Here is a 26,597-nt window from a genome sequence, read left to right on the forward strand (position 1 = left end):
ACTTATTCAAATTTAAATGTCTACTTCCAATGTCGTATGATAGAATAAACCAATATTATTATAAGAACAAATAATTGTCAGCGACGTAATTAGAAGTTTAATTAAAAATATTCAAAATTTAAATGTATATAAACATAATTTTTAACTTATTTACATAATATATTTTTTTATAAATTTTATTGAAGTGTGTTTTATAACCACCTTCACTCGATATAGCTACGTCACTGCAAACGGTTTATAAAGCACATGCCTATTGCAGAAAATAAATCATATCTATATGTTTAATTTTCTTTTCCTAATACCTATTGGCACAATATGCCTATTGTGTGAGATATAAAGTTATAAATGAAAGGATGTCATATCTCAACCATAAAATAAGACTTCCTCTGTCCATGACTTACTTTCCTTTTTAGTTAGTCCAAAAAAGAATGACACATTTTTATATTAAATAACAATTTAACTATAAAATATATATTTTACCCTTAATGAAATGATTTACAGCCACACAAATTTCTATCATTTATTTTGGACCACAAATTTTAAAAGTCTTCATCATTTCTTTCTTAAACTTCGTGGCGAGTCAAACTACCTCACATAAAATGGGACGAAGAGAGTATCTTTTTAGACTTTGCAAAATATGAAATAAAATATCAAATAACATACATCTTATAATGGAATATTAGAATTATGGTAGTCGGTAAATGTCCATAACTTTCTAAGATGTTACTTTCATTACTTCTCATCATTATGATTGTAACTCAGTACATCTTTATAACATTCCTCAGGATTTTAATAGTTAGTTTCATGTTTACAATATCCTTTAATATTCCTTAATGTAAGTCCATAAATAAATCTATTGTGAATCATACATGTATGTAATACATACTTGAATAAACTTCGAAATACTTGAATTTGCATGCTCCAGGTCGATCTGACAGTGAAATATCGGGTTAATACCTCAGATGGTCACTCAACTATCCACTTTTGCCTCAGAAAGTCACTCAACATTTAATTTTCACTAAAAAGTCACCATGTGAGTGACTTTCTGAGGAAAGACTGGATAGTTGAGTGACCATCTGAGGTATTAACCCGTGAAATATCCGGATCTGAGGAATTAATGGAATAAAATATACTATGTTGGTGACGGACAAGAACCCCGAACTCCTTATAAAACTTAAGTAAACACTTTTCCCTTTATGTTAATTTTTGCAATTATTTTAGGCTCGAGATCCATTTCCTTATGATATTTATCCAAATATTTTATTTGTGTTGTGCAAATGTTATACTAACGGATGTGTCTCATGAAAGTACTCAAGTTCATAAATTTCTCTTTTCTTTATATTTGTGTTTTTATTTAGATATGACCAAAGCAAAAAGTGGTCAATTGAATTCAAAATCTAAGAGTGCAATAATGAAATATATTCTCCATCGGAATTTAATTAATTACTCTTATCATATGATTCTAAAAGTTATATGTATTATTCTATCATCACATGTCATTTGAGATAACTTAATTTTTCAACACCACATACGCTCCATATAGATATATAAAATAAAATGATATGTAAACAAGATATAAATATAAATATTAATACATAGAACTTGAATGACATGTTACAATGTCTTTTAATTTGGCTTCAGCTGACATCTATGACCTCCAACTTTTAATGTACATAAATAGGTACTTAAACTTACATAAAATTGAACAAGTAGACACACATGTTCTATGTGACATAATACACGTAGGACATCGCGTAGGATAAATGTGTCTGCTTGTTTAATTTTATACAAGTTTAAATGTCTACTTGCGCACACCTAAAGTTAGAAGACATAGATGTCAGTTGAGACTAAGTTAAATAACACATTTATGTATTATGCCGAACTTGAATTCATTTTTCCAACTTAGAAACTTTTACCTAGGGTTCCATATGTTCCTTTTACATGCAACTATAGATTCCCTCCCTAGAAAGCTTGTTGTGTACATGTACATTTTCCCCCTTTCTTTTCTTGAAAATATTGGAGTAGTATATCCTTTTGACTTGTTAGAACTTGGAAGATAGTATATGAAAGTTTATGGGTTGATTTTACGGATCGTCACTCAATTTTTATTTTGTTTCACTAAAATTATTGAATTATATCTTATAATATAAAAGTCACCCGATTTACTTAAGTATCACATAAAATCATTGAATAATTTTTTTTATAACCAAAGGTGGCTCAATTTGACCTAAAGATCATAAATATAATATTATTAATAAATCAATGAAGTAATTTAATTTAAACTTCAAACTAGAGGGAGTATATATTTTCTAATTTTGGAATTCATTATGCATAGAATTCCAATAGTATAAACTAGTGAATCCAAGGAGAAAGGTATCCAAGTAGTGTAGCACTATTTCCCCCTTTTTGTCCCCTAAGCCATTTCTATATAAATCAATCATTCATCCAAAAGGTTCTTTTGTAACATAGCAATCTATTTATTATAAGTTGTGAAAAATGAAGAAGATTAAAGGAAATAATTGTGATGGAGCCAAACCAAAAGAAAGACATATTGTGTCTTGGTCACAAGAGGTACTAATTGTTATTATGGTTATTTGACACTAATTAATTTGGAATTAAGACATGATTGATTGGTTGGTTATTGTTTTATATTTGTTTTGGTCCTTTTTGAGTTGTGTTGTTGCATCGCATATTTGGTCACCTGATGCTATAGAGGTCGGTCCCACTCTAGTATCCATTTTGATTCATGCAGCTACGTCAATGATAACAACTTGTATTGATGTTTGTTTTGAGTTGCAGGAGGACGATATACTACGAGAGCAAATTCGTATTCATGGAATTGATGACAAGTAATGTCACTTATCCTTTTGATTCTTTTTTTTTTTAGTTGATTTCTCAAATGATCACTCGACTAGTTATTATAGAAAGTCATTTTCTTTGTTAAGGAAAAATTGAAATCAAGAAGAAATATGACTTTTCAAGATAATAACTATTAGTTGAATTACCAGCTAAGAAATCAACCTTTGAAAATATTCAATAATCTTTAAAAGGGCCATATTTTTGGTATCTAATAAGACCAAAAAGTTTGTCCATATGGCTATGAAAGGCGTCCTGATGACAGAGTCAGAATTTTCATTAGGAGGGTTGAGGGTTTAGAATATGAAGAAGTAAACGTACGAATAAGTCGAATGGGGTTCAACATCGAACATATATACTGTAAAAAATAATTGTCCTTGAGCCCTTACTATCTCCGCCATTTGAAGCTAAATGGTTTTTTTTTCCTTCATGATGTATGATATAGTTGGACTGTCATAGCATCAAACTTCAAGGATAAAACAACTAGACAATGCAAAAGAAGGTTTGTTCCAAAATGTTCTCTGTATTTGACATTTCCCCCTTTTTCATTTACTGTATTTTTTGTCTTTTGGTTAACTAATGTGATTGTGTTTTTACAAAAAATCTGCAGATGGTTCACTTATTTGAACTCTGATTTCAAAAAAGGTGGATGGTCACCCGAAGAAGATATGCTTTTATGCGCGGTAAAATGATGTTATGTTGATTGCAACATTGTACTTAAGTCGCGTTTTTATTTGGGAGATTTGGTTTTGTAATCTTTTACAAACTTGTTCGACTGATGTGAATAAGGCCTTATTTGTTTCCATTAAGATTAAGACGTCTGAATCTTAATAAGTATCTGATAATGAATTGTGATTACAATGTACATATCTGATAGAAAAAGATTGCTTGCGCGTTTGCAGGCTCAAAAGATTTTTGGAAACAGATGGACTGAAATTGCCAAAGTGGTATCAGGCAGGTAAACAGCATTGTATTTTGGTACTAATTGCTAGAAATTTCAGTTTTCAGTTAGGAATGTTTCGTGTTCTGAACTTTTTTTTCGCGTTAATACAGAACGGATAATGCTGTGAAGAACAGGTTCACTACAATCTGCAAAAAGAAAGCAAAACATGAAGCAATGGCTGAAGAAAACAGGGTTACGTTTTCAAATAAGCTCGATACTGACAGAATATGTGATGTTTCCGTTCCTATTAAGAAGCTGAGGTAAAATGAATGCTACATTGTTAAATTATGTCTCAGAGAGACTAAAGTTATGTATTATATAACATACAATCGTCGTGATGCAGGAGGAGCCATACTATAGAAAGCTCGGTTGATGATTGTCCGAATAATAATCAACCGCTTAGACATCCATTTGCAGTGCTTGCTCAGAATGTCAATAACTTGAAAGACACATATGAAAATGGTAACAATCTTTGACAGTAAACTTTGTAAAGGGACAGTCGAATATTAGATGAGAGAACATATCATTGATTATTTCTATTGAGCAAAATGATTATGTAACGAACTTTTTTATGGATTTTCAAGGAACGTTCCTTAAGAAGAATGATCGAAAGATAAATGTGTTGATGCAACAAGAAGAATTACTGAACTCACTGGCACTCAAAGTTGATTCGAAAAACACTAACCAGAGTCTTGAAAATGCTTGGAAGGTAAGGTTAATTAGTTGTAATTTTTGTTCTTCATTTTTTCTGTATCTAAGAAGTTATATTTTTCTAGGTAAGCTATTTTTTACATTAGTGGTTGCAGAAGTTGTAATCTCGTTGAGGAAGCAACAAGCTGTAAAAGGCGCGCTTAAGCCTTGAAGCGAGGCTCAAAACACATTGAGCTCTTCACTTCGCTTAATGTGTGCTTTAGTGTCATCATCACGGCTTTAAGACAAACTTTTCTTTGTGAATGAGCATGTCCTGAGGAGGCGACACTAAACAATTGAAATTTTACTTTATCCTAAAATAATTTTGTTTCTTTATCCATATGTTTGTTATTCATGCTTATAATTATTAGTCTTGGCCACTAAACAGATATATTTGTATGTTTTTCTCCATTGCACCTTTTCTTGTTAAAGCTCACACTTTATTTGTGCTTAAAGCCTCGACGGACCTTAAAGCCTTTTCATGCTTTTTGGTATAGATAACACTGCCTCTTATGGGATGATCTGAATATTTTGCAGGTAGTCGATGATTTTCTTAATCGGATGAAGGAAGGTGATATGCTCAAGTTCCGGCATACAGAGATGAATTCTGGACACAATACTCATAAGAATCTGATAACAAACTCAAGTAGTAACGAAAGGAACCGACCATCTAAAAGGTATTGATTACTGACTAACACAAGCTCATTTTTCCTAGTGCAGACTAGTCTAAAATCTAGATGTACATACAGGCAACTTGCTTTATCTCAAGAGTCTGGTGGCAGTTCAGAGTACAATACCGGATCAACTCTGATGTTGCATGCATTGAGTAATAAAACAGAAGAAAGTCAAGTTAAGACGTGTGCGCATGATCAGGAGATTCAATCTGGTTTGCAAAAGTCTCAAATAGGTGATCAAACTGGAGTTCAAGAGTTGGAAAATGGAATTTTCTGTGATCTTTCATTCCCTCATGGTACGACGAAGAATTTCATATTACATAGTGACTATTCTAGATAGCTATGCTGAAATCTGAAATGTTTTATTCTTATAAAAATGATGATTTTGATTACGTCAGATACTCTGCCTGTTTGTGATGAAATGAAGGACAATGATGTATCAGCAACAGCTGAATGTGAATATCCTTCTCCTCTTCAAGTAACTCCGCAATTCAGATCATTAGCTGAAGCAATTCCCAGCCCAAAGTTTTCCGAAAGTGTAAGCAATCATTGCTTTATGTAATGCTTCGGAACTAAATCCAACAACAAACTGTTATAAGTTGCTTATTTGAGACATTGTTAGAAACTAACTAGCATTTTTCAGGAGAGACAATTCCTATTGAAGACACTTGGAGTTGAGTCTACATCTCCTCATCGAACCACGAAACCTCCATCTTGCAAAAGGGCACTCCTCCAAAGCCTATGATCAGTTTGCATCCTTTCTGATGACACATACAAAAATGCAGGGCACGAGCGCGCACACACACACAGACATAGACGTGTACCTAGTATGTTTTCTTAATGTGTCTCATTTCTTGTGTGTGTCATCATGGAACTCGAATGGAGGTATTCGATGTATCCATAAGTTTTTGGCATTTGATAAGCTTATTGTAGATAACATAATAGTGTAGTAGTTACAAATTGGAACTCACCAAAGTTTACAGAGTATGTAAAAGAAGATAGTTATTTGTAGAGCTTCTTCCAAGGCTTTCTGGTGGCTAAGTTGCTCGGACTCTTTAAAAATGTTGTCGTACCCTTGTCAGATTCTTTAAAAGCTATGCATGTTTGAAGGATCTACACACACTCAAAAAGAATTTTTGAAGAGTCCGACCAACATAATCTGGTATAGTTGGTGGTAGTGTTAGTCAAGTGTGATCATTATTAAAAAGCAAAAGGTAGAGGCAGAAGGATGGATGGAATTCTATATGAATTAAAGCTTAGTATTTAAATTTAAAGCATTCAATGTATTATTATGTACTACTTATGTATATCATGCCTAGAATCTTTGCAATTATTTTCAATGGATTAAAATTTGTGATGTAGTTTCAATTTTGTTGTTCCTGTATATTGAATATCTTGAAATTACAAGGCACAATAATTGGACGTTTGACCATATTTCATTGTGAAATTTGAAAAAAAAAATACTATTATTTTTATTTTCACAGTGAAAATGATATTGAAAAATTGGAGTTACATTTTGTTTGACCAATATTAATACTAATTGATGTTGTTTTTAACTTTTTGTGAGTAATTTGGAGTGAAAAAAAATGAAAACACCTTTTTGTTGTTTTTCAAATTCTGTCAAAACATGTTTTTTGGAGTTCAACTCTAGAAAAAAGTGGGGAAAAAATTCATGGTCAAATGTCCTTTCGATGCTAAATCCTTGCTTGATAGTATGTTGGATAAATATCAATATATAAGCAATTGGCCCATTAGCTCAGTTGGTTAGAGCGTCGTGCTAATAACGCGAAGGTCGCAGGTTCGAGACCTGCATGGGCCACTTCTTTTTAGAATTTTCAAACCTCTTTGGAAAATCGTTTATTCTTGCAAATTATGAGATTCTAAAATTCCGTCTATCGTAGAGTCTCTTAATAAAAGACAAAAAGCAAAAGGCGATTTTCGTGTGTATATAATAAGTAGAGACAAGATTTTCAGGTGCTCCTCAATTTATTTATTTTCAGTAATTCTAGGAGACTATAAATACATAAAAATAAAAAAATACATAGCATTATAACAACAATAGTAACATTAACAACATAATACAATAACTTAATTAATATATAGTGGAACTATAAAGTTTACTATTTTGAAGCATGCTCCTTTGCTATTTGCTCAAAAAGACTTCCATCATAGACAGCTTTTACAGTTTCTTTTGTCAATATTTCATTCTTATTTTTGCCTAAATCATATAAAGAATTCCAATCTACAAAAGCATTTGCCCTACACATATGAAAAAAAATTGGGTTAAAATTAAATTAAAATAAGGAGAACAATCTAACCAAAAAGGAAATAAAGATAATTGCACTTTGTATAGAGGTTTAATGCTCGAAAATATTGTTTTAGATCATATATTTCAAAAGTTTATCTTTTATTTTTAATATCTTAAATTATGTATCTGGTCAGATCACGAAAATTGAGACGGAGAGAATAACAACTAATAAAAACAAAGAAAGAGAGGATACCATCCATAGTAGTCCTTTGGTTTTCTATTGGTCTTGAGCAATTCTTTCACTTCATTGTAGGTTAAAGAATCTGCATTTTGATGTGCATGCTTCTTAAAGATCTCCTCAAACTTCTCTGGCACAAACCTTGAACAATAGTAAGTCAAATCAATATAGGCAGTGGCAGAGTCAGAATTTTCAATAAGACGGGTTTAAAATATGAACAAGTAAACACACAAAAAGCCGAAGAAGGTTCAACTATATATATATATATATAACCAATGTAATTTTTCGTTGAAAGAAGCTCGAATGAAACCTCTGAACCCTTACTAGCTCCGCTCCTAACTGGACCAAATGTAACTATACATAGTCACTTTGGTCCACATGAGCGGATCCAACATGTTATGTGTGAATTCACAAAAAACTCATTAATTTTTGCTCAATTTATATATATATATATATATATATATATATATAAATATTGGTTAAATATCTATACAAAGCCAGAATTTAATTATTTATTAGGTAGGTATGAATTTACCTCCCTTCAGAGTCATAGGCACCAGAATCACTACCATGTATGGCATATTTAATATTTTCTACCACAATGGGGAAGAATAAAGATGGGCATTTTCCCTGTGACACACACAAAAAAAAAACATATAGTATCACATAAAATTAGAATAAATTCTATTGTTGAGAACATATTAGTATAAATAATATCCAAAGATGACTTATTTGTGATACACTTTCAATGACCTAAGTTTACTTTGAAAAATATCCAAGTCTAAATTACTTTAGGAAACTTCATAAAAAGGAAGTACTCTGTCTGTTTCATTTTACTTGACTTTATATTAAAAACAGATTATTATTTTTTACAGGTTTGTTTTAGCAAATCAAGATAAATTTGGCCTTTTATCAAATATGCATGGTCCCTAATCTAATTTCTAAGTCAATAGAGAATTCTACTTGACAAATTATACCAACTTAAAAAAAAAAATTACCAAAATTTTATTATGGAACCATAGATAAAGAAAAAGATACAACATATACTTAGTGAAATCCCACAAGGTGGGGTCTAGGGAGGTAGAGTGTACATAAATCTTATCACTATCTCACAGAGATAGAGAAGTTGTTTCAGAAATACCCTCGATATATATATATAAACGACTTAATTATAAGGAAATTACCGGTCGAGTCTTGTGACTGAAATTAAAATGAATGAGAACAGCAGCAAACATAGAACGGAAAATACCACGTCCCATCTTTCTAAAAGCTGAAAAAATAATTATAAATCAGAAAATATTTAGGTCAAGTCAAGAAAATATATATTAGTGTATAAAATAATAGGAAAAAAAAGAACTCTATGTTTATTAAATTTCACTAATAGAAACAAATATTTTCTCCACCACAAATCAATGAAAAATTTATGTTATAGAATATGATTTTTTCATTCATTTTCCACCGAACCAGCACACTCGAAAAATGCATGGTTGGAAACAGAAACCATATTCTCACAAAAATAGTGGAAAATTTTCTAATTTTTCCATATGAAACAATTATACTTTTTTTTTTCTTTTCATACTGATTCAATTAAAAATCTATAGTTTCTGAACATTTTCCAATAAAAATTTCAGGAAAAAATAATGATTTTTTTAATAGCGACTAGGAAAGAAAAGAATCAAAAACCTTGGTACGTTTCTGAAGGGTAAATTATTCCATCATTATTGATATCGAAGAACATGACATGCTTTTCCAAAGGCGTGAGCTCATGATTATTTGCAATTATTCCTGCATGGATTGAATGTACGCAGATTTTATATAGAATAGGATAAATAAATTTAAAATCTATTTTTACTATCTAATAAATGTGAATAAGCAAACAACGCTCCATCATATTAAAAAACTATATGATCATAAAAAAAAAAAAAAAAACTTATACGTACCGTCAGCTTGACTGCAACTGGTTGAGCTAGCCATGGAAACTATATAATAACATATCCAACGAAAATATAAGAGGACTGTGCAATCAATAGAAAATAAAGGGAGAATTCAAGCTTTTGTGGGGGAACTTGATGTATAATTAATTAACACGTAACATGTATTTTAAAATATTTTAAAGGCATAATACATAAATGTACTTTTTAACTTAGTTTCATTTGATATCCATGTTCTCTAATTTTGGGTGTGCATTATTAGTAGACACTTAGATATAAAATTGAATAAGTAGACATATACGTTTTACGTAACGTAATACACATAGGATGAGAATTGTCATGTAGAATGCTACATAGCACACGTGTCTGTTTGCTAAACTTTATACAAGGTTAAATGTTTATTTGTGCATTGAAGGACATGAATATCAACTGAAGCCAGATTAAAAGGTACGTTTAAGTATTACGCCTATTTTAAACATTTGAACAAGACCTAAAATATTGAAAAAGTGGATAAAATATTGTAACTTTAATAAAGATGTGTATGTGTCTATGTGAGAAGAGAGGGAGAGGGAGAGGGAGAGAGAGATGAAGCACACCTTAAAAAAGGAGTCCCCAAAATGAGTTGATTTAATCTCAAATAAGTATTGGCTATTTATAGCCAATTTCTGTTCTTGTTAACCAACTTCTAATTTAATGCAACTCCGTGTACGCAATATGTGAAGACTGTATTGACGTCATGCACGGGAGGTTGTTCTTTCTTTAATCAGAGATTTCAGGTTCAAATCTTTTTGAAGAAGAATATTTTTACTCGAATAGGGCATTATGAATTTAAAATAGTCGAGCTCTCAAATAAAACATTAAAGCAAAGTAATTTTATTGATACAAAATAAAATAATTTTTTTTTACTAAATAAACGTTTAATAACAGATTAATATATATTAACTCTAACTTGGAACGTAGAAAGTACTAACAAACTACAATAATCAATAATGAGGCACAAAAGAATAAAAATAAAATTATCCAGCTATTACGCTGACAGAACATTAGTTATTGTTAGTGAAAAACTTACAAGATAATAAAAGTACAAGATTACAATTGAAAATAAATATGAAAAAAATAAATTTCTTCTGAGGCGCGGATATCTTGCTCTCTTTAAGGAGATTCAAGCCCACTGCAGCAAATCTTTTCACCGGTCCAGCAGTAGTCCTCTTGACTTGTCCCCTCCAGGATATAACAACCTTCACAAAGTATAACTCAACAACTCTGGACAAGAGTTGAGTCCAAAGCTCCACAAAAGAAACACCTCCCTTCCACTAATAAGAACTCTTTTTTTTACTAACTCTTTCACTCTATATTTTTCTTATATGTTGTGTGTAACAAACCAAATGAAGACCACCACTATTATACTAGAAGAAGTCTTCCTAGCAATGAATAAGAAGATAAATAGTGTAGTAAATAGTGAAGATAATGGCCTTAGGAGTTACATAAGTTACAAGGTATAATGGAGAAATAAAGAATGAGATAATGGAGAAATAATATGGAGAACTTATGGCCAAGATGCCACTAAACGATGCTGCAAGAGAAACAGTCAGTAACATCAGCACTTACTCCAAATGGAGTAATGCTCCAAATATATTTCCAACCGTTAAGACAAATGAATTACCACCAACGGATAACTTGACAGCAAAGGCACCATTTGACTCCAAACTTTTAACAAATTAATAGATAAAATATTAATATTAAAATGTTGACCAACAATCCCCCACTCATTTTAATATTACATAAGAGAGTCTATCAGCTGAAGGAAGATTACTATGCATAATGAAGGTGTGCTCTGCATTGAACCTCCACTTAGTGAAACATTAACTTTTACTCCAGAGTCGTAGTGGTATCAGACTTGAACTATGACTGCTTAAGGGAAATAAAATATCACTGCTCACACATAATAATCAAGGTGTTGACATGAGCTTTAAAGCCAGCATGTTATGGCCATGTGCTATCCCGGTTTCATGAGTGCTTTTGAGAATAAGCCAAACTCTCATAGGAAGCGACCTACTTCCACACATCACATAGGTGAAATCTGTCGAGAGTGCTCCTGTAAGCTTAACACTCCACCCATACGGGTAACATATATTCATTAAGAGTTTTGTCAACTCAACCTTCACAAATCACTACAGGAAACAATGCACTCACATCATAGGGAGGGAATAAAAAGATAGTGCATTTTTCACAAGAAGTCATCATATGATTAGTTTTTCCCTTTGAACCTGGTTATAGGATCTCTAGTCCCCAGGTTGGGTTTCCTCATATATGACTCACGTATTTGTAGGCTTCAATCCCATCCCCCTCGATGTGCTTCAGACTTTTTCTCTTGTTAAGGTATTAGTAAGAGGATCTGCAAGATTATCACAAGATTTGATATAATCAACATTAATGGTACCATTTGTCAAATATGATCTTACATTACTATGTTTCCTTCTTATAGGTCTGAATTTACCGTTGTAATAACGATTTTGAACTCTACCAATTGCAGCGGTGCTATCACAATGAATTAAAATAGGAGGAATTGGTTTTTCAAAATAAGGTATTTGAAATAACAAATCTCTTAACCAATTCGCTTCCTCACTAGCTGAAGCTAAAACAATTAGTTCAGCCTCCATGGTAGAGTTAGCAATAATAGTTTGCTTTTTTTATCTCCAACAAACAGCACCACCACCTAAAGTAAAGACATAACCAGTGGTAGAACAGGAATCACCTGATAAAGTGTTCCAATCTGCATCACAAAAGCCTTCAAGTACAGCAGGATATTTTTTATAGAACAAACCACAATTTTTCGTTCCAATTAAATATCTCATAACTCTTGTTACAACATGTCAATGTTCATTACCTGGCTTGCTTGTAAACCTGCCAAGTACTCCTACTGCATATGCAATATCAGGCCTAGTGCAATCAGTCACATACCTCAAACTTTCGATTATGCTAGCATATTCCTTTTGATTTATTACATCATTTTCACTTTCAACAGGAAATAAGTGAACACTTGAATCAAAAGGAGTAGCAACATGCTTGCAATCAAGAAAGTTATATTTTTTCAAAATTTTCTCAACATAATGTGACTGGTCAAGGAAAATTCCATCACATGTTCTTGTTATTTTTATTCCAAGAATAAAATTTGCCTCACCAAGATCTTTTATATCAAAATGACTTCTAAGAATATTCTTAGCTTCATTAATAACATTCATGTTAGAGCCAAAGATCAATAAATCATCAACATATAGGCAAATAATCACATGTGAATTATTCCAAGACTTATGATATATGCACTTATCACACTCATTTGTTTTAAAACCATTTTCAATCATGTAGGAATCAAATTTTGCATGCCATTGTTTAGGTGCCTGTTTCAAGCCATATAGGAATTTAGTAAGTTTACATACTTTGCTTTCTTGGCCTGCTTCAACAAAAGACTCAGGTTAATCCATATAAATTTCCTCATTTAGGTCTCCATTTTAAAAAGCAGTTTTTACATCCATTTGATGAATTTGCAAATCAAAAATTGCAGCCATAGCAATTAAAAGTCTTATGGATGTAATTCTTGTTACCGGTGAAAAAGTATCAAAAAATTCTAGGCCTTCTAGTTGTTTAAAACCTTTTGCAACTAGTCTAGCCTTATATTTATCAATAGAATCATCCGGTTTCAACTTTTTTCTTAAGACCCATTTGCAACCAATTGTTTTACAACCCAGTGGTAAATCAACTAGTTTCCAAGTTTTATTAGAAATTAGTGATTCCATTTCATCATTTACAGCCTCTTTCCAAAAAATAGAATCATGTGAAGATAATGTTTCTTTCAAAGTGAGAGGGTCATCTCCAACATTAAACACATAAAAATCAGGACCAAAATCTTTTTCTACTCTAGCACTTTTACTTCTTCTTAACTCAAAATCATCAACTTCTTTATTTTTCAAAGTAGAAGTAGAAGAACTAGGTAGTGACAAAATATTTTGTTCAATCCTTTGACCCCCACTATTTTTAGAATCAAAAGGAAATTTATTCTCATGAAAAATAGCATCACCCGATTCTATCACAATATTATCTTCAAGATTAAAAAATCTATAAACTGTACTATTTGAAGCATAACCAAGAAAAGCACAAGTAGTAACTTTCTTATCCAACTTTGTAATCTTGGGATCCATTAGCCTCACAAAGGTTAGACAACCCTAAACTCTTAGATATCCCAAACTTGGCTTGTAACCTTTCCACAATTCAAAATGTGTCAATTTAGACTTTTTATGAGGCACACGATTCAACACATAACAAGAAGTTAAAATAGCTTCACCCCAAAAATTTAAAGGTGCATGTGACTCAATAAGCATGGCATTAGTCAATTCAACCACAGTTCTATTTTTCCTTTCCGCTACTCCATTAGATAAAGGAGAGTAAGGAGGAGTAGTTTCATGAATTATTCCCAATGATCTAACAAAAGAATTAAACTCATTTGACTCATATTCACGGCCTCTATCACTTCTAATTCTTTTTATTTTTCTTCCAAACTGATTTTCAACCTCATGGAGATAAGTTTTGAAATTTTCAAAAGCATCACTTTTATTTTTCATCAAGTAAACATATGTAAACTTAGAAAAATCATCAATGAAACTGATAAAATATCTATTACCTCCACGAGTTAAAATTCCACCAAGTTCACAAATATCAGTATGAACTAATTCTAACAAATCAGTTTTTCTTTCAACTTGAAAATGAGGCCTTTTAGTGATTTTGGCTTTACTACAAGCCTCACACTTTTCAAAATTCTTTTCAACCATTGGGATTATTTCTAAACTACTCATGATTCCAACATAACGGTCATTAATATGACACAAACGAGCATGCCAAAAATTGGTAGAAGAAAGCATGTAAACAGAAGTAGAAGTTTTATTCATTTCAACATTCAGTTTGAACATCCCATCACATGCATACCCCTTTCCCACAAAAATACCCTTCTTCACTAGTACATATTGATTAGACTCAATAATCTGTTTAAAGCCTGCTTTATTAAAAAGAAAACTAGACATCAAATTTTTCCTCATAGAAGGAGTATAAAGTACATCTTTCAAAGTTAATACCCTTCCAGAAGTAAAACACAATTCGACATCTCCCGTTCCAAGCACTTGAGTTGTGTGAGAATCACCAAGCATGATGGTTTTGGGCTCCTCAAAATGAGTATATTTTTTAAACCAGTCTTTGTCATAACAGACATGACAGTTTACACCAGAGTCAGCCCACCATCCATCAACATTCTCAACCATGCTTATGTCGGTAATCACCGTCACAAAAGGTTCTTCGGTAACGTTTGCCTGAGGGTTAGGACCACGTTTTCGGAATCTGCAAAATCGAGCAATATGCCCACTCTTGCCACAAACAAAGCACGGTCCCTTATCTTGAACTTGTTGATTTTGTGCTTGGTTATTTTCACCATTATTTTTCTTGGAAGGTCTACCATTATTTTTCTTGAACTTTTTCTTCTTAGGCTTCAAAGAAATATTTTTGTGAGTTTCAGGAGTAGCATTATTTGAAGTAATTAAATTTACCTTCGTTGTGATGTTGTTCTCTTCTGTTTGTGAAAGTGCATCTTGGCCTCTTGCCTCTTCTTCCATGCGAATTTTCATTATCAAGGTTTCAAGAGAGGTTTCCTTTTGTTTGTGGCGCATAGTTTTTTGAAATTCCTTCCAAGAAGGTGGAAGTTTATCTACTATGCCACAAACAATAAGGTTATCTCCAATTTTTACCTCCTCGGACCTTAGCTCTCCAACAATCATTATAAAGTCTTGAGCTTGGTCTACCACTGATTTATTGTCCACCATTTGGAAACGAAAAAATCTACTAGCCACATATTTTTTCGCTCCAGCCTCTTCGGTATTATACTTACTCTGCAACGCTTTCCAAATTTTCTTTGCACTAGAGTAAGTTCTATCATAATAATCATAAAAATTATCAGATAGACAATTAAGAATATAATACCGACACTTATAGAAATCACCATCGTACTTTTCCACTTTCTCTAGATGAGAAATAGTTTCATCATCATTCATAGAGGTGATGTTTACTTTATTAGGATTCTTCTCAGTTAACACATAAGAAACATTGAGAAGACTCAAGTAGAAAAATATTTTACCCTTCCATCTCTTAAAATGGTTACCATTGAACCGAAATGGCTTGTTAAGGTCTCCCATCTTGACATCCGCGTTTTTTTCAATTGTAGCCATAATGAATCTCCTTAAAATTGTTAGTGAAAAACTTACAAGATAATAAAAATACAAGATTACAATTGAAAATAAATATGAAGAAAATAAATCTCTTCAGGCTGAGGCGCGGATATCTCGCTCTCTTTAAGGAGATTCAAGCCCACTGCAACAAATGTTTTCACCGGTCCAGCTGTAGTCCTCTTGACTTGTCCCCTCCAGGATACAACAGTCTTCACAAATTATAACTCAACGACTCTGGACAAGAGTTGAGTCCAAAGCTCCACAAAAGAAACACCTCCCTTCCACTAATAAGAACTCTCTTTTTTACTAACTCTTTCACTCTATATTTTTCTTATATGTTGTGTGTAACAAACCAAATGAAGACCACCACTATTTATACTAGAAGAAGTCTTCCTAGCAATGAATAGGAAGATAAATGGTGTAGTAAATAGTGAAGATAATGACCTTAGGAGTTACATAAGTTACAAGGTATAATGAAGAAATAAAGAGTGAGATAATGGAGAAATAATACGGAGAACTTATGGCCAAGATGCCACTAAACGATGCTGCAAGAGAAACAGTCAGTAACATCAGCACTTACTCCAAATGGAGTAACGCTCCAAATATCTTTCCAACCGTTGAGACAAATGAATTACCACCAACGGATAACTTGACAGCAAAGGCATCATTTGACCCAAACTTTTAACAAATTAATATATAAAATATTAATATTAAAATGTTGACCAACAGCTACATTTGAAGTCTTAAGCTTTACAAGAAATCAGTCTAATATTTCTTTCATTTTAATTTGTTTATTTGATTTTATTTTGATACGTAATTTTAAAAAGTAGATTTTTTTTAAAATTTCGTAATTTTAAATTAAAAATATACAAAATGTATCGTATCTTATTATTTTAGACATGTTATTTGAAAAAAAATAAAAAAATATATATAAAATAAATTTTAGAAACAAACTAAAAAAAAAAATAACACAAATAAATTGAAACAGAGGTAAGTCGACGTTCTCTATATGTTTTGCCTATACGCAATGTCACAAGAAGCTACATATATTGTTTGATTTCTTTTAGTTTAAGGTTTTAATAGTTTAATTAGTACGGAAATTTACGCCCTAAGATAGGTTAGACATACAATTAACCAAAGGTAAGATGAGTTAATTAATTAGACTTATCATCATAATTTTAGGATGAAAAGTAATAATACAGGGGTGTGCATTATTTGGATTAAATAGAAAAATCAAATTAAATTCTAATTTGAATTGGTTTTTTGTTTTTTTTTTTGTTTGGTTTTGAATTAATAATTTACTTTGTTTATTTTTTTGGTTTGGTTTAGGATTTTATATATATTTTATGTTTGGACATGTATAATTGACATATACTTTTAAGTATTGTGTTTCATGTTTTACTTGTGATTTATGTTAGAAAGTATATTTCCCTCCTTGTATATATGTATTATTTTTTCAAATTGCAAATATAACTTTGATTATGTTTCTAATTATTGACAAAATCGAATAACCAAACTGAAAAGAGAAAAATCAAACCACACCGAATTTATTTAGGTTTCGATTGGGTTACACTTCTTCAAAATCAAAAACCAAAAAACTCAAACCGAATAGTATAAACTCAAACCGAAAAACCGAATGAACACCCCTAAATTTTAAGGTCTTTAATTTGATGTATAAAAATGTTAATCGTTTTCAAGCGAATTGTTTATCAAGAGACTTGAAATAAGAAGAGGATAAAGGCCTTATGACTATGGATAGATGGAATATGGCTAACTTCATAACTATCCGAAAAAAGAAGATAGAGATCATCTGGGACCCGCCTTGAGATGAATTTTCGTTTAGAATCTGCCTTTTGATAGATTGTTAGATTTGAAAACTTGGTGTCATTTGGTTATGACCAAGATTTCAATCATCTTTTGCATTTTCTTCATCTCAAATAGGAGTTTAAATCCTTTCAAATTAGGGAGAAGTAAGCTACTTTTTGTATCTCCCTCATATCATTGTACTTTTGAGTTAAGATGAATAAAATGCAGAATGTTTGTTAAAAATATATATATATATATTAAAAAAAAAAATATATATATATATATATATATATATATAAGAAAAATTATAATTCATAGTACTTTCTATATAGCTTTTTAATATCTAAATTGTAATATTAAATGTTGAATGATTAATTTAACCGATGTTAACTCAAAAAAAATAAAAATAAAAAGAAGATAGAGATCATCTGGGACCCGCCTTGAGATAGAGTTTCGTTTAGAATTTGTCTTTTGATAGATTGTTAGATTTGAAAACTTGGTGTCATTTGGTTATGACAAGGTTTCAATCATCTTTTGCATTTTCTTCATCTCAAATAGGAATATAAATCCTTTCAAATTAGGGAGAAGTAAGCCACTTTTTGTATCTCTCATATCATTGTACTTTTGAGTTAAGATGAATAAAATGCAGAATGTTTGTTAAAAAAATAATAATAATATATATATAAGAAAAAATATAATTCATAGTACTTTCTATATAGCTTTTTAATAGCTAAATTGTAATATTAAAATGTTGAATGATTAATTTAATCGATGTTAACTCTAAAAAAAATAAATTAAAAAAAATACAAGAGGATTTTATATCTAAATTTTAGGATTGTTTAGAGGTGTTTTTGAGTTGATCGAGATTGAATTCGTCAGTGTATACTTCATGTATAGTCAGTGTATCGTTCATGTTTAGTTTAATAATATTCAATTTTTCGAGTGTATAATCATGTATAAATAGTGTACAACTCATATAGAGGTAAGATATATTGTATAGCCAGTATATAACTCGTGTATAGGTAAGATATATTGTATAGTCAGTGTATACTTTCTATGATGTTTGACAAGCTATAGTATTGTCAATCTATATTTTCTTTGACTTTTACCTAGTTTTTATGTAAATAAAAACATTATTATATTGTCGTAAATCAGTCAATCTATTGTATATATTTGAAATTAGCCCAAATTTTATTCCATTGGGTTTCATCTAGTGAGAAATAAAAGGAAAAACTGCGTAATACAACATACTTCACTACAATATTTACTATTAATACCTATACTTTTAAATTATTACATATCTTACCACTAATTAAAAGTTTCATATGCATCTTACACTTGAATACATGTATTTTTGCTACAAAATACACAAAAATAGAGAGAGAGGCGAGCGAGATTGGGGAGGGAGGTGAACAAGATTCGTATGTATCTCAAATACATGTGAATATGCATGTATCTAGAGTGATTCACATGTAACTGGATACTAGGTACATGAGAGAGTGACGAACGAGATGGGAGAGAGGCCAGTGATATTTGCTATGTATCTCAGATACATGCAAATCCACTTGAAAACAATGTATCTAGAACAAATTAGACCTAAATTTGACTCCATGTATCTAGAGACACCAAAATTTGGTATGATATGTAATATTGCAAACTAGAGTGTATCTAAGTAATTAAATCCTAAGCTAGTGAGATTTATGTAAGTTCCCCGAAATAACCAAAATAAAATGCACAAATTGTTAGTGTTGAACTTGGGCTTTTGGCCCTAACTCTACACTGAGCCCATTCCCTTTTGAGTCCATGTGACTTGGGTTGGTCCATCATATAAATTTGGTGAGGAAAAATCAATATCTGGTCCCTAATTATAAACTGAGCGCGAGCGAGTAATTGAAAAACCCCTTTTCATTTTTCTTCTGAAATTAAAAACCCTATTTTCATTTTCTTCAGAGATTTGCTGAGAATCATTATCCGGCGACGGCGACGGCAACTCTCAACGTTAAGTTCCTGAACTGAGCAATCGTCTCTCAAAGATGGACTATCATTTTCCGACGAAATCGAAAACTGAATGAGAATCTCTGGTAAGTTTTTGACATTATGAAAAAAGCAGCAGAAGAAGAAACTCTTCTGTGATTGGTGAAAATCCTCATGATTTTTTATATGAATACATTGTGAAGGACCATTGATTTTAGTGTTTGTTACAGTACAATAGCTTTTTCACCTTTTTTGAACAATAACCCTAGTTGATTGTATAAGTCTGTTGCATTTTTTTAACTTTGGCTTTTTGAAATAGAAGAATTTGCTTGAGCTTGGTGATATTCTGTTACAGATTAATTGGTGAACTTGGTGGCTGTATTAATATGAAGATTTGATGCATGTAGTTGAAATTAGCTGACGTAGAATGATTTAGATCATAGAAACGTTACGGGAGTGATTTCACTCATTTGTGGTTGAGTGAGAGACTGAGGTTTCTATCCGTTGGTTGTATTTATATATTCCTATATCGAGAAACATAAAATATATTGGCAGGTTTTTATCTTATATTATATTTTATTGGTTTTGAAAGTGGAGTAATGCATGTAAGATTGGAGTTTTTTTCTTATTTATGAATGTTGATGCACGGTACTGACTGCATCAATACGAAAGTAACCGACAAGTATAAAGAGAAATCATGGTTGACACTAAAGACTATAAGATGAGTTACTTGAGATGAATAGAAGATGCTATCAAAGTAACTGATTGTCCTCTGTTAGCTGTCACTTATGTCTTTGTACTCAATGAGTCGACGTTATCAAAGTACTTGGTCATCACTGCTGAAATAGTATGCACTTGACGCAGATAAAGTCTGTCCCATGTGTAGTGTGATTTGGGGATTGATTTTTTGTGTATGGTCAGCTATCTAAAGTTGTGTTGGATGACTTTCCTTTGGTTCATTCTGGTCTGATGGCTTCACCTTGATCTTATTGAGATGTCTTCTACCCTCTTCTAAGTTGCTTTGGTTACAAAGAACAAGTTCGTGTTTGCAGAGGTGAGGATTTTCTCCATAAATGGTTTTAGATTAAAAGCGCTTTGTACCACCCCATTTAGAGGCGGAGCCAATGTTTTTAGTTTATGCATTCTGGATAATTATCCTTTTTATTTGTTGTGTTCTGGAAAGATTATTTGTAAATATTAAATGAAAATTTTAATATAAATACAGAATTTAGTTTAAGTTACTGGGTTATGCTGAACCCGAAGCTTTAATGGTGGCTCCGCTCCTAACCCATTGTAATAATTACCTTGTTAGCCTTAGTTTATGAAATATCCTTAGTCAATTATTATAAATCTTAACTTATTTTCTCAAATATCTCAACTTCTTGTGTGTATAGAAACTTAATGTTTACGATTTATTCAGTTTTTGTAGTAATTTACAGATATACATTATTTTTAGTTTCTAAAATGTCATTTGTAAATAGTTGTTAACCTAATTCATTTTCTCGAAATCTCAGCTTCTTGTGGCTAAGCTTTTGCATCTTCTTGCGAGCTCAACACACTTGGATCCTTGAATTATCTCCCTTATATTTCAGGTATATAATTTTTCTTAAAAGTTATATGCATCTTAGTACTTTCCTTTAGTATGCTTTATATTTTTCTAATTTAATCTTTATGTACCCTCCAAGGTTATGGCACCTAATAAGAGACAGAAGCAACTTGTTGATAATGGACCTGATGAAGCCTCCAAGGTTATGGCACCTAATAAGAGACAGAAGCAACTTGTTGATAATGGACCTGATGAAGCCTTTAAGGTTATGGCACCTAATAAGAGACAAAAGCAACTTGTTGATAATGGACCTGATGAAGCCTCCAAGGTTATGGCACCTAATAAGAGACGGAAGCAACTTGTTGATAATGGACCTGATGAAGCCTCCAAGGTTATGGCCCCTAATAAAAGACAGAAGCAACTTGTTGATAATGGACCTGATGAAGCCTACTTAATCGGGATGCAAAAGTTTTTGGATTATGCTTTTGGAAGAACAGAAGAACTATATGAAATACGATGTCCATGTGTCAAATGTTGCTACACAACTTTAGGAACACGCGAAACAATCGAGTCACATTTGAAGGTTTATGGAATAATTCAAAAGTATTCTTTAGGGGTGTCTGGAAATGATTCACCAGGTGCTATAGGTGAGGGACGACGCAAAGAACAGGAGGTTAGATCTGTGCGCTCTATGGGGGCATCTGGAAATGATGTAGGATCCTTCCATCAAAATTCTCTTTACTCTGGTCAAAGTATGGCAACACCTTCTAATAGTACTAGTTCAGATGCTACCATATCTGATTATTCTGGTGAAAGCATGCCATCTCATTCTACTGGTACAAGTTCAGATCCTACCACATCTGCTGGTCAAGGAATGCAGAGAACAAATAAACACCCCTTGGTTCATGACAAGGAACAAATGCAAATTGATATTACATCGCCTCCGTCTACCGATCAAATTATGCAAGACACCCTAAATGTTGAAACAAGTATGATCTTGCAATTCTACTGTGTTACGAATTTGCATGACTGAATTATAATGCTAAAGTATTTACTAAACATGAATTCAAGTATGAAGTTGGAAAGAATATATGGTATAATCATAAATTTATGTACGTGGCTTTTATGTTGTTTGCATAACATTTCAGACATTTCTAAATTATATGCAAATGTAGGTTCATGTACTACTGGAAAGGTAAGAAGAGGTCGAGGACAGAACAAGTGCCAAGAAGTTGCATCACTTCAAGCCGGACAGAAGCTGAAAGTGACATTTTATAATAATCGAACTGTTGGAAGGAATAGCAATCTATTTTCCAGGCACTTGGGAAAATTAGTTCGTGACCATAGCATGTGTCCATTAGGAGTATCATCGTGGGATGACATTGAGGAAGAAAAGCTAAATCACATGTGGGCAGCTGTTGAGGTAACACGTGTTCAGTTTGCTTATCGACTCTTTGCTAACCTGAAAAACACCTTTTGCTTATGTGGACAACATAATTGTCAATTTGTAGGTTTATGTTAGCCAAATTGGTGTAATAGATGTGATGGTGTCATGGAGTAGGTTTAGAGCTTTATTAAGAAAGCTTTGAGGACTCTGTAGTTTACCAGAGCAGAGTGTGCAATTGATCTTGATCTGGACCTCAATTTTGTGTTTGCATTTTGACAATGTCCTATAAATTTGTACTAGCCTTCTTGTTAGTGGCATTGTACGGGTTGCTATTTGGAAAAAAATAAACTAATATTCCTTACTTGGTATCAATATGCAACTATTAGATACAGTAAACAAGAATTCACCATGTCTCTTTAAAGAATATCCTGGTTGTATCACTTTTTGACTGGTTAAAAGCTGCTTTACCTTGTACTTTTTTCATTTTAATAGTTACAGACTTACAGTTTCTTAAAACAAAAAGGAAATTGATCCAGTACACTGTCTTTCTCTTTCTCATCTCATAAAAATGGGGGTACAACAAGGAGTTGATCAATTGTCTTATTGCCCATATTCTTGGTTCAATCACCTTCCTAAACTGGTTCTGCTTGAAGCAGGACCCTCCTTAATATGGAGCAGTAAGCCCAAAAATGGAAATACAAATGGATTTTCTTGTGAGGGAAGTGATTGGGCGTGATAATTTACAGTAGAGATTACTATAAGTGAAAAAGGGATGTCCAATAGTCTTAATCCCTGAAAAGGTTCTTTTTTGTACTTTTTGCAAATAGAGGTTCAGCTATTGATTTTGGCTTATTCTAATCTGGTGTTAGGGAAACAGATATCTGCTATTGATAATCTGGTTTTTGGAGTAATGCATAGATAAAATTTTAAAAACTTGTTACGTAGCAGAAAACTGGACCCTTCGCTAGGTGGCGCATTGGAGATACAGTCAATCTTTTTGGAGTTGTGCAAGTATCATAAATGACACTAGTCTACATATCATCTATGTTGAACCTGTGAGTGAAACAGCGGGGAATCCTCTGTTGTGTGCATCAATAATCTTGTAATTTCATCATACTTGGTGATTTTCATTAGACTAAGAAGCATTTAAACACTGTGATTTTCATCTTACTATGAACTATTATTCTTGGTACTGGCACGAAGATGATCTCTGCAGTTCTGTTTTCATATGCAGCAATTATTTTTTATGTATGTATTATTTGTTTACTAAAATATGTCGTTTATCTTATCCAAAAAAAATTAATTTATTGTAGGATAAATTTGAGAGTGATGATATGGATAGTCATCGCGGTCACATTTTGGGATGGATGAAAGAATTATGGAATAAATGGAGAGGACAATTACATTTTAAGTTTGTGAAAGGTAAGCCAATCCAAGAGGCTCTTAAGAATACACCAAAGGGTGTTGACAAGAAACAATGGGAGTGGTTGATAAAAGAACATTTTTCTTCAGAAACTTTTCAGGTTTGACATTTTGCCTAGTGATGTAATTTCATTGTCATACTATGGTCTTTCAATTGAGATTTTATTCATTATATTTATATGTAATGTTCCACAAATATAGGCGAGAAGCAACAGGAACTCAGCAAACAGAGCTAAGTTGAAGATGCCTCATCATACCGGTAGTAAGCCTATTAGAGAAATTATTTATCAAAAGGTGTGGTAAAAAAATCTCCTTTCCTTTTTCTCTTTTCTTTTTGAAATATTGAGAGGTGTTATTGACATGTTGACTTTGACGTGAAGGGCGGGAAAAATGGCAACCCACCAGATTTAGCAACTATTTTCTTCGAGACTCGCAAGAAGGATAACAAGCTTGTCGAATCTGAGGCAGTTAAAAAACATGTGTGTTTCATTTATTGAACAATGAAAGCTTACTCTTAGTTATTATGGTTCTGACTGAAATCTTTCTCTATTTATGTGTAGGCTCAACTCCAAGAATTGGTGCAATCTAAACCATCTCTTCCTAGCATAGAGATAGTGGAACAATGCTTTGGACCTCAAATTCGTAGCCATGTATTTGGGTATGGGGGTGGAGTAAAAGCAAAAGACTTGAAAGGTCCCGCTACCTCAAAGGCTGAATTACTATCTGAGTTACGTTCAATTCGAGAGGAAAACCAATCTTTGAAAGGTGGCGCTTCCTCAAAGGTTGAATTACTTTCCGAGTTACATTCAACTAAAGACGACAACCGATCTATGATGGATCGCTTGTGTGCCCTAGAAAATGAGGTGAAAGAACTGAAGGAGCTAAAAGAATTATTTTTTGCTCAACACCCTAATATCCAATTTACAACATCATCTATTTCAGGAGAATGACAATCTGATGAACATACCAAAAGTTTGTAATATATTAGTAATTTCCTTCTAGAAATTATTGTGTTTTGATATGGTAAACGCAACACTATATGCGAGATTGTATCTAACTAGTCTTGTAGTGTATCGCTTTTCTTTCCGTTAATTCTCGAGATTTAAATTATGTGCATTTTGATTTGTATTTTCAAATGTATTTCTTGTCATATTAATTTGAGAATGAGTGTATAGCGGAAATTTATATGCATCAGAGGAAGAGTTCTTCAACGGGATGGTGCAGGCTAGTAAATCATCAATACGCTTGCTAAATAAGATAGAAGTTGATGAAAGAGATATCAAGAATGAGTGTATAGTTTGTCTAAACAAGGTGCCTTGCTCACATATATTTCATGGAGAGTGTATTATCAAGTGGTTAGAAAAAAGTCATTATTGTCCTCTTTGCCGCTTTGCGATGCACTTTGTCTTTATTAAAGGACTATTTAGAGATTATTTAATTTATTTTTGATAAGTCTTTTTTTCTATTTTTCTTTTTAGTCCGTGCAATACTTTACTTAAAAAATAATAATAGAATTAATTATGAAATTTGTTTACTGTTAAATATTATAAACGGAGTAATCTTTAACTAGATTCAACTTTGCATGTGGGTCTTACTCTGCTAATGACATGGCTACTCTCAAAATGGGTATTCACTTAGGAATTGTTTGACGTGAGGTATAAGGTATAATAATCTCAAGATAAAATATAGGATTATTTTATCCCATGTTTGGTTGGAGGTATTAGATAGTTCTTGGATTATCCCGAGATAGCTTATCGCGGGATTAGTTATCCTGGACAACTTATTTCCAACCAAATGGCCTTTACTATGTTGTTGCTATGCATAGGGAAGGGGCGAGGGAAAATCACTTTTCAAATAATTGTAACGAGCTGTCGAATCTGTGATTTAGTTTTGGTGATAAAATGAAAACTTCATACCTTTTCTGTAAAAAAATAATCAGTTTTTGATGTAACTATCTATTTCAAAGTTTGACCTTCTAACTTTAGCCTACTTTTAAGTAACATTATAGTAGTAGATACCTTGTGGTATTAATCGATGTGCGTGTAAGTTGACCCTAGATATCACAGTTATAACAATGCAATGTCTTTTAAGATTTCAGTACTGAAATTATGGTCTTATTTGCCTGGAAGTCACAGTGAGAAGAGCATTGGTAAGTAACAATCAGCAAAAAAAATTTAGTTACTTTTCCATAAATAAAAATACAAATAATATTTGAAGTTTCCAATTTATGGAGTATTTACCTAAAAACGTGTACTTTTCTTAATTTTTCCCCACGCATTTCCTTTTTTCTCATCAAATTTATTTAGAAACTCACTTATCCTATTCCTAATCAGTTTAGGAAATATTTTATTAGAAATAAACTTGAAAGGGGTAAGTCTTCCATTAGTAAAAAAAATATCGATTTCTTCTCTCAAAAATTGCAATATGTTTCCAACAGAGTTTGTATGCCATGTCTGCTACAAGAACTCTTTTGTTAACGTTAAACCAATTGCTTCTTCTTCTTCTTCTTTACCCTATTTAACCATTCACTTTAATCTCAGTATAGTACAACAGTTTTGGTATATAAGACCTAATGATCATGTATCCGTATCCCTAGGTATATATGGTTTGGTATCTTTA

At 32.1% G+C, this 26,597-nt stretch overlaps 4 protein-coding genes and 1 non-coding gene across 6 annotated transcripts in view; 3 read left to right on the plus strand and 2 right to left on the minus strand.

Annotated features, from left to right (window-relative positions):
* The window catches only part of LOC125828165 (isopentenyl phosphate kinase), a 295,006-nt gene that overhangs the window by 166,814 nt on the left and 101,595 nt on the right, over positions 1 to 26,597 (minus strand). The gene's annotated exons all lie outside the window — the stretch shown is intronic.
* Positions 2,497 to 5,923, plus strand: LOC125828111 (transcription factor MYB124-like). Its single transcript, XM_049507418.1, has 12 exons — positions 2,497 to 2,571; positions 2,800 to 2,849; positions 3,302 to 3,358; positions 3,467 to 3,539; positions 3,759 to 3,814; positions 3,910 to 4,059; positions 4,143 to 4,261; positions 4,384 to 4,508; positions 5,027 to 5,166; positions 5,239 to 5,459; positions 5,562 to 5,701; positions 5,807 to 5,923. The coding sequence occupies exons 1-12, from the start codon at positions 2,497 to 2,499 to the stop codon at positions 5,906 to 5,908; spliced, it is 1,308 nt and encodes a 435-aa protein (XP_049363375.1). The 3' UTR covers positions 5,909 to 5,923.
* On the plus strand, positions 6,909 to 6,982 carry TRNAI-AAU (transfer RNA isoleucine (anticodon AAU)). Its single transcript has one exon. It is a non-coding gene; the product is annotated as a tRNA-Ile (tRNA).
* Positions 7,138 to 9,632, minus strand: LOC125828183 (probable peroxygenase 5). Its single transcript, XM_049507504.1, has 6 exons — positions 9,590 to 9,632; positions 9,333 to 9,434; positions 8,834 to 8,919; positions 8,185 to 8,279; positions 7,665 to 7,790; positions 7,138 to 7,422 (listed from the first exon to the last, which is right to left on the minus strand). Exons 1-6 carry the CDS (start codon positions 9,621 to 9,623, stop codon positions 7,284 to 7,286), a joined length of 582 nt encoding a protein of 193 aa, XP_049363461.1. The 5' UTR covers positions 9,624 to 9,632; the 3' UTR covers positions 7,138 to 7,283.
* Positions 19,560 to 25,085, plus strand: LOC125828134 (uncharacterized). Of its 2 annotated transcripts, none has more exons than XM_049507443.1 (7): positions 19,560 to 19,730; positions 21,309 to 22,158; positions 22,345 to 22,592; positions 23,870 to 24,079; positions 24,180 to 24,272; positions 24,359 to 24,457; positions 24,539 to 25,085. In XM_049507443.1, the coding sequence occupies exons 2-7, from the start codon at positions 21,312 to 21,314 to the stop codon at positions 24,926 to 24,928; spliced, it is 1,887 nt and encodes a 628-aa protein (XP_049363400.1). In that variant the 5' UTR covers positions 19,560 to 19,730; positions 21,309 to 21,311; the 3' UTR covers positions 24,929 to 25,085. The 2 variants fall into 2 exon arrangements, with proteins under 2 accessions (XP_049363400.1, XP_049363401.1); XM_049507444.1 differs by lacking the exon at positions 19,560 to 19,730 and adding an exon at positions 21,162 to 21,215 and having other exon boundaries at positions 21,561 to 22,158.

Source organism: Solanum verrucosum, unplaced genomic scaffold (assembly GCF_900185275.1).
Source record: "Solanum verrucosum unplaced genomic scaffold, falcon-dt-bn FXZP01000053.1, whole genome shotgun sequence".
Taxonomy (NCBI): domain Eukaryota; kingdom Viridiplantae; phylum Streptophyta; class Magnoliopsida; order Solanales; family Solanaceae; genus Solanum; species Solanum verrucosum.